The sequence below is a fragment of the Platichthys flesus genome, chromosome 7 (genome assembly GCF_949316205.1).
Source record: "Platichthys flesus chromosome 7, fPlaFle2.1, whole genome shotgun sequence".
Taxonomy (NCBI): Eukaryota; Metazoa; Chordata; class Actinopteri; order Pleuronectiformes; family Pleuronectidae; genus Platichthys; species Platichthys flesus.
The window spans coordinates 5,147,812-5,156,435 of NC_084951.1; the positions used below are offsets into that span (position 1 = coordinate 5,147,812).

The 8,624-nt window shown below is 41.1% G+C and overlaps 1 protein-coding gene across 1 annotated transcript in view; it reads left to right on the top strand.

Moving 5' to 3' along the window:
* Nucleotides 1-7,725, top strand: part of lamb2 (laminin, beta 2 (laminin S)) — a 45,357-nt gene extending 37,632 nt beyond the window's left edge. The window contains exons 22-35 of the mRNA XM_062392313.1: nucleotides 174-398; nucleotides 499-716; nucleotides 813-909; nucleotides 1,425-1,606; nucleotides 1,695-1,885; nucleotides 2,133-2,317; nucleotides 2,465-2,706; nucleotides 3,369-3,572; nucleotides 3,788-3,932; nucleotides 4,023-4,230; nucleotides 4,313-4,454; nucleotides 4,985-5,161; nucleotides 5,255-5,414; nucleotides 6,256-7,725. Of these exons, the coding sequence (XP_062248297.1) occupies nucleotides 174-398; nucleotides 499-716; nucleotides 813-909; nucleotides 1,425-1,606; nucleotides 1,695-1,885; nucleotides 2,133-2,317; nucleotides 2,465-2,706; nucleotides 3,369-3,572; nucleotides 3,788-3,932; nucleotides 4,023-4,230; nucleotides 4,313-4,454; nucleotides 4,985-5,161; nucleotides 5,255-5,414; nucleotides 6,256-6,392 (2,513 nt within the window). The 3' untranslated portion in view covers nucleotides 6,393-7,725. The remainder of the gene's footprint in view (nucleotides 1-173; nucleotides 399-498; nucleotides 717-812; nucleotides 910-1,424; nucleotides 1,607-1,694; nucleotides 1,886-2,132; nucleotides 2,318-2,464; nucleotides 2,707-3,368; nucleotides 3,573-3,787; nucleotides 3,933-4,022; nucleotides 4,231-4,312; nucleotides 4,455-4,984; nucleotides 5,162-5,254; nucleotides 5,415-6,255) is intronic.
* Nucleotides 7,726-8,624: the final 899 nt, after the last annotated feature.

The window sequence follows — 8,624 nt, forward strand, 5'->3', positions numbered from 1 at the left end:
GACGAAGGCATAACTTCACAAGATGCTCCGTATTCTTCATTTGAACACAGAAGAGATGCTGATCTCCTGTAAAATTACACTTGGTAAACTCAAGGAAGGTCAAGGTTGCTTTTAATAACCAATTGATTCTTCAGATATGAGTTTAAGTTTCCGTTTTCTCTCTCTGATCTTAGGTGATCGATGTGATGAATGTGCCCCGGGTTATTTTGGCAACCCCTCGCAACCTGGGGGGCTCTGCCGGCCGTGCCAGTGCCACAACAACATAGACATGTCGGACATGGATGCGTGTGACAGGCAAACCGGAGAGTGCAGGAAATGCCTCTACAACACTGAGGGCCCGAGCTGCGGCATCTGCAAGAGTGGCTATTTCGGGGACGCTTCCCGACGCAACTGCAGGAGTGAGTAACAGGTTCTGAAAAGGCTTGCACATTAATGTTGCTTGATAAAAAAAGTAACTTGATGGCGATTTTGTTTTTTTGGTTACTATTTTCATTTCAGAGTGCACTTGTAACTTCCTGGGTACTGATAGCAGCCAGTGCATGGAGCGGGGAGACTGTGTGTGCCAGCGCTCCACAGGCCAGTGCCAGTGTCTGCAAAACGTCATAGGTCTGACATGTGACCACTGTGCCCCCAACCACTGGAACCTGGCCAGCGGGAAAGCCTGTGAGACCTGCGGCTGTGACCCCAACAACTCTGTCACCTCCTCTTGTAATGAGGTATAGTACATAAAGAAACTTTTATTAAAATTCTGAATACGTTCAGATCACCGGTGACTTAATATAATTGTTATTTTATCTTTTTCTATCTGGCAGTTTACTGGTCAGTGTCAATGTCGTGATGGCTTTGGAGGGAAGACGTGCACAGACTGTCAGGAGAACTACTGGGGAGACCCCAGAACGCAGTGCAGAGGTGAGCACATACCTACACATTGTGTAGTAGTTGTAATGAACAGAATGAAAATAACACAAAGGATTATTCAATGCATAAATTAAGTGCTTTAGCTGCTGAGGTAGAGAGATGGTTATAGACAGCTCATCTATGGACAGCGCAAAAAGCGTTGTATGTTCAGAAGCTTATTTTGGGGGCTTAGCTTTGATGAGAGAGCTGATTGGAGGGAGCGGGATGTATCTACCACCTGCTCTTGCTAACTTTTCCAGGATTACCCACCCTAACTTTAAGACTCAGATTTACATTCTATGAGTATTTATGTCGGATACATTCTCTCATTTGCTTCAGATATGAATGTGCTGCACATGATCTTTTTCATAATAATCAAGACTTGAACTAACAGCTGCTATGGTGTCCATTGCTTTATAATTGGTCATATTTTGCATATAACATACAAACAAACACAAAACTTGTTTTCATTATAAACAGTCTTATCCAACGTTCACGATACACTCCTTGTGCTTTGCCTCCTCCAGGCTGTGACTGTGACTGGCGGGGCATCGAGACCTCTCAGTGTAACCGCGTTACTGGCCACTGCGTTTGCCAGCAGGGGGTGTCAGGTGTACGCTGTGATCAGTGTGCTAGAGGCTTCTCTGGCCAGTTCCCCAACTGTCTGCCCTGCCACCAGTGCTTCGGGGATTGGGATCGCATTGTTCAGGTGCAGTCACACTCCCAGTCCTCATTTAGAAGTGAAAAACTGAATGTCTGATTGTTGAGAAGTGAACCATGATCCCACTAATTACCAGGACCTGGCAGTACGCACCAAGGCTCTGGCAGAGCGTGCCCATGAGATTCAGACCACTGGGCTCACTGGCGCCTATGAGAAGGCCTTCAGAGACCTGGAGGAGAAACTGGCACAGGCTCAGGGAATCGTTAATGCACGCAATGCCACCGCTGCAGCTGTAGCTACACTAATGGAGCTTATCGAAGATCTAAGGTACAGCTCTGACATTCCACAATAATTATTAAAATTTATATAAAAAAACCCATCTGTTTCTCATGCAAGACTATTCCGTCAGTATTCATAAACCGTATGTAGTTTATTTTGTTTACTTGCTTTTGGAGTAGAGAAAAATTTCCTCAGCCGAATAGTAGATTTATTTAATTTGTCTAAGAAAGTGAATTTGAAATCATATCAAGATAACAGATTACATCTCCCAACAACCGCTTGTCTTGTTGCATAGGGCACAGATCGGTGAGACCACGGACACCCTGAACCGTCTGGAAGGAGACCTAACCATCGTACAGGACAGCAACTCTGAGGCAAGCAAAGAGCTGAGTGCTCTGGAGCGAGAGGCCAAAGAACTAAACCTCACTTCTGAGCAGCTACACCATCAGCTGGACGTCCTGAAAAACTCTAACTTCCTAGGTGAGAAAAGAGGGAGAGTATAGCAATCCCCTTTTCTTCCCATTCTCATCCTCAATAATCCATAGTCCCTAACAACCCATTATCTCAACTTACTCCAACTTTACTCTGATTGATCGTCGTAAGTGAAAGTGTACAATTCTCCTCTAGGTGCATACGACAGCGTCCGTAGCTCCTACAACAAGTCTCGTGATGCTGAGAGGCGTGCCAACGCTTCGACAACCACCAGGCCCAGCACAGTCAGCCAATCTGCAGACACCCGCCGCCGCACCGAGCGCCTTATCGCCGCCAAGAAGGACGACTTCAACCGTAAAAATGCAGCTAACAAGCGCGCACTGGGAGAACTCAGCACCAGAGCACAGGGCCTAGACATAAAGAAGATCAACGAGAAGGTTTGATCTCATTCTTTATTCTTTTTAGCAGCTGTTAATAATATGGGCTGGGATGAGATGAGGATCGAGATACATTTTGTTTGCACTTACAGAGGCACTTAAATTGAGAAAGTGGCTTAAAGTTATCCAGTAGGGGGGATTGTAGAGATTGAAATTCCTTTTTTGTTGCCTTTTTTGGGCAGTGATAATAAAATGATAAATGTGACTTAAAAAGAATGGACTAAATATTGATAAACTTTTTTTTGTAGCAACTAAGAAACGTTTAAAAGCAAGATAAGCATCTCTGAGGATCTGGCACATAAGGTGTAAATAAATTAATGTAGCTAGTGTTTCATTTAGATTTATAGAATAGTAGAATAAAGATGTTGGAATGATGATGAAGATCCGTGTCTATCTCACTTGTTATCAATAACTTACTGCTCTCTTGCTTTCACTGTGTAGTTGCTTGACTCTCTGCTATGTGATGGTTTCATCAAAATTATTAATTCCCATTTTGGTAAAACATATTTATTTATATGCTAAAACATTGGAGGACCATTTTGATTTGTTTTGTTTTTATATTATTGTAGGACAGCTGAGCAGTGAAGTGTCTCAGTCCTACACATACACGTAATGTTGAAAATATCACACAATTACAAATACATGTATACCTGTCCCAACAGGTGTGTGGTGCACCGGGTGATGCTCCCTGCGGGGAAAGCCCATGTGGGGGTGCAGGTTGCCGTGACGATGAGGGAAACCGTCACTGTGGAGGCCTGAACTGTAACGGTGCTGTGTCGGTAGCTGACAATGCTTTGGAGAGAGCCAAACACGCGGAGAAGGAGCTGAACAAAGCTATGGGAGAGGTGGAGGGACTTTTCACCAAGGTGTGTACTATTAACGCTTAAATGTGAAATTGACTTCACTGGCAGAGTGGATGAAGCCACTCTACCCTCTGAGAACAGTTACAGTATATAAAATAGTTAAGTATCCATACTTTTTAAACTCTACTATTATTATTTCTATTTAGTAAGATATACAGTGAGGAGGAAGTTGTATCTGTTATCCTTATCCTGTATTAGCATTTCTGCTTTTGTTTCAGGTGGCAGAGGCCAAGACCAAAGCAGAAGAGGCCAAGGGTAAAGCCCAAGCCGCTCTGGACAAAGCCACAGCCGCCAAAAACAAAGTGGAGCGCTCCAACAATGACCTGAGAGACCTCATCAAACAGATCAGAGACTTCCTCACTCGTGAGACTTAGATGACTTCAAATTTGTATTTTAAACAGATGGAATATCCTATGTCAACCATGTCACTTCTAATGTCCATCTTTCGCTCAGAGGAGGGAGCTGATCCAGACAGTATTGAAGCAGTGGCAAACCATGTTTTGGAGCTCTCCATCCCAGCTTCACCCCTCCAGATCAGACATCTTGCTGATGAAATTAAGGATCGGGTTCGCAGCCTCTCAAATGTGGATGCCATCCTGGCGCAGACACAGAACGATGTCCGCAAGGCAGAACAACTGCTGCTGGATGCCAAGAGGGCAAGGTAGAGGAACCAGCACCAGACGGGTTTAAGATATTTTGTGCTAGCAGGGAGCATTTCATGCTTATCACTTTGTTTTTGTTAGGCATCATTCTGAGGAAGTAAAGACGACAGCAGAGACAGTAAAACAGGCCTTGGTGGATGCTAAGACTACCCAGACCTCAGCAGAGAAAGCCATAGCAAGAGCCAAAGCTGACATTGACATGACAGAGACCCGACTGGCACAGGTAATCAACAAAAACGTCAGTCAGATATGAGTCACGTTTTTTTTATTGTACACATACTTATATCATCGCTATATCTATGATTTTTGTTAAAGTTGTTCATGAATAATAGTCCCTTAAAAGATAATTTATTGTATCTGTTTTACAGAACTTTTTCAATTTTAGCTTTAAAATGCCTGATATATATAGATATAATAAATCACAAAATATTCACTTTCATTAGCATTGCAAACAAAGACATATCATTTTACACAGCAAAATAATATCAATTGAAAGAACGTGTGCTATTTATACATAGGAGTATTTTTAGGTTTTAATAGATGGTGCTGCTGCCCATCTCTCTCTCACACACACACACACATACACAAATATTGTGTGGACAGGCTGATCAATGATTACCTAATTATTATTAATTATGACATGAAATATTTCATTTTTAGATTTTCCGCCTTGTCTCATGATAGCAACACAAACTATGTAATAGTACTATTTAAAATTGATCCGAATTTACTTGTGTGTTTTTCTCTCCTGAGATCGAGTCAGAGACGTCCAACGGTGAGAAGGACCTGAATGATGCCATGGAGCGCCTGGGCACACTGGGACAGGAGATCAATGCCCTAAAGACCAAACGTGCCAACAACAGCATGGCAGCGGCCCGAGCTGAAGAGACAGCCACCATGGCACGAGACAAAGCAAATGAAGCCAAGCAGGTGAGCATCTGTTTATATGTGTGAGTGTGTGTGGCTTCATTGAAAGAATCAACAGCTATTATAGAAAATTCTTCCTGCCGTCTTGATGTCCAGATTCTAGATGGCCAGCTGACAGACAAATACCACGAGGTGCAGCAGCGGGTTGACAGCAAGGCCAAGGCCGTGCAGGACGCAAAGAAAAGAGTTGAAGGCCTCAGAGACGACGCAAAGGAACTACTGAAGGATGCCCAGAACAAGCTGCAGAGACTAGCAGGTGCCTACTTACATCAGTGTGTGTGTTTATGTGTCCATTCAAACATTATCTAAATGTATCTACATTAGTATCTACTTTCACACAGGGTAGTGCAATTTTGAAGCACCTTACAGGTGACTGGCGCGCTTATCATAACACATCTAAAGTGTAAAGACTACTGTATACAACAAATTGAAAGGGTAAAAGAGAAACAATAAAACCAATGACATCGATTGGTCACTAAATATAGAATTGATAGAAGCGTATTATCTTAGAACTGTTAAATAACTTGTTGGCCTAGATGGTGCAAGATCACGCAATTATTGTTTTAAAGAAAATAATATAGAGTGTTATATTTCCCAGTCAGTGCTCGTGTGGAATTATGACTAATAAGTTAGTAACAAATGGGGAAGCGTTGTAGGCTAGACTGTTGGATACAACACATGTAGTTGCCTCTCTGCATTGTTTAGACAAAGACAGATGGTCACACCTTAGCTGTTTTCAGTTTATTTGAATCTGAAATTTACATTTCAGTTAAATCCTATAACTGATGTGTTTAAAAAACATGTAAAGGAGCATCTATAGGCTTTTTGCCATAAGAAGAGTCAGCCACATAACCTTGTGTGTCATCATCATAGCTATGAAAACAATTATCATGACCTTTCAAGATGCCATCCATTTAAATGTAGTGGTCTTAAAACCAATCCCTGAGGAACCAATTCATTTGTTGTGTTTTGTGAAGTTATTATGTACTCTGAAAGTTTTTTAGATCACTTTGATGATCAACTGTATCAAAATCATGTAGATTCATTATGCTATTGTCTAGCTATATAACTATTCCTTAAATTCCCTGTTGTCACAGAGCTAGAAAAGAACTATGAGGAGAACCAGAGGAGGCTGGAGGGGAAGGCTCGTCAGTTGGACGGCTTGGAGGACAAGATGAAAGCCATCCTCAATGACATCAACAAACAGATCCAGATCTACAACACGTGTCAGTAATTGACTTCTCTGTGCTGTGTGAAGACGGGTCCATCAACCTGTCATTTTGCTATTTCCTTCAGATACAGTTAGCTGTCAACGGACTTTGAGGAAATTAATTAAAGAAGAAGGCTGGGGTTGTTTATTACTCTGCAAGTGAATCTGAATATTTAAAATACTGTCTTGTATTAAAAAACATTGCCAAAAATGTTGATATATGAACATACTCATGACTGAACACTTAAATGTTGTCTTGAGCTCACACATTTTATTTGCATGAATATTTAACTTTTTGAAAAGAATGGTTTGCGAACAAGCTGTTTGAATGTTTATTGTTTGTTTTTGTAACTTAGAGTGACAGCTGCATAATCAGCAGGTCATCCTTGTTATCTCCAACTTTTTATATGAACTCTATCACTACTGGAAGTATATTCTGAGCTGTGCTCATCACAAGAAGACTTTAAATTGTACAAAATAAACCTCGGAACGGAGACAAACAGTAGGCTCGAGGAAATGTAGGTGCTATATGTAAGTTTTTGATATTGCTACATAACCAATGTAAGCATTAACAACTGTGTACCTAGAAGTCCACAAATGTTGCAAGTTCAACATTGAACCACTTGCTTCTGCTACAGTCAGTATGCTAACCCGCTAGCACCACCCTGTCCTATCAGTGGCAAACAAAACGTACATGCAGCCCTGTTAAGGACAAAGAGAAGAATAGGGTTGTTGCATTTATGTATATTTTTAATTTAGAGTTTTCAATTTAAGGTCACACCTAAAATGGTGCTATTTTAGGTAAATTAATTAATAAATAAGACATAGGTTTCAGTGGAATGGGATGTGTTTCGAAGTGGTCATTATCACATTTAGGTTTGATTTGGCTTTCTTTGATTTAACTTGTGCTAAGATAAGCCTAGCAATACGAAGAAAATAGTAAAAATCAGCACCTATTGAAATCATTGATGAACATGTTCCATCAAGTCACCACCAGGATTAATTTGTCAATGGCAAACCCATGATGCACATATTGTCAATGTTTATCAAATATGCTGTAATGGGATTTTTTTCTATACAGTCTATGGATGAAATATGTATAAGCTGCAGAACTTGTTGCCTCATTGAAGTGACATTGAATTCCACAGTACAAACACTGTTTTATTGTGCTGTGCCGGTATACTTGCGTACTGATTGCATGATAATGTGTGCTTTAGGAAAAATAAATCAGAAAAAGAATTGTACACATATTTCCCCCAGCCTGCGAATCAGCTGGTATTTTGATATATAATTGCCAGAGCAAAAATACCAAAAGATGCTTGTGTAAATTTTTGTCAATAAAGTTTAAGTAACTTAACATTTCTGTGTGTTGAAGTCACTTGTCTTTGTTCGTTAGCATTTACACATCACATTTTTATCAGGTGAAAAAGCGTGGCGCGACCCTCAATGCCCTGAGCAGCAAGTCTCTGGTTGGTTAAATCGAATGACTTGTGTATGTGTTCACCTTAGGGTCCACATGGTCATACGATGTTCTGCTTCTATTTTTATGTTCTATAATGATTCTGATGAGTGTCCATAATGCTCTTTGAGGAACAGATCCCCAAAATGTCTACAATGTCGGATCCTTGTGAAGGTAGCATGAATAGCAGAATAACAGGGAGGCCGGTTCCATTTTTATTCCTGAATGAATTAGTAAACATGCAGGCGGCATTGGATCAAGTGCGCCAAAACATATACAATGAACTAATTCCAGTTTTCAAAAGTAATTTTTCAAGTAATCAATCCTGAGTGCCATGATTATGTCTCAGGATGCTCTTTGTTTTGTATTCATGCTCACAGTCAATTTCATGTTAGAAAGGGGATGACCAAGGCCCCTGGGGCATTTGGTACAAGGCTTCTGTAGTTGGAGTCTTCATGTATGGAAGCCCTGCCAGATCCTTCCTCAGGTGGTTTAAAACCTTCCTGTGGGAAAAGATATTTACAAAATTGACTGGATTCTGGGATGGTCAAAAATATGATTAAGATGGATGACCTCATCAATGGGTAGATGCAGGAGCCACTTTGAGGCCCTCATCATGAATGTTTTTATCGCCAATGGCAAAAAAATACATTCAACCAAATAACTTAATATGAAAGCAAACTAGATAATAAGTAGAGAGAGAGAGAGAGAGAGAGAGAGAGAGAGAGAGAGAGAGAGAGAGAGAGATGGGGGCGGGTTGAAGACGGAGCAATACATCACGTGAACGCGTAGGCCAG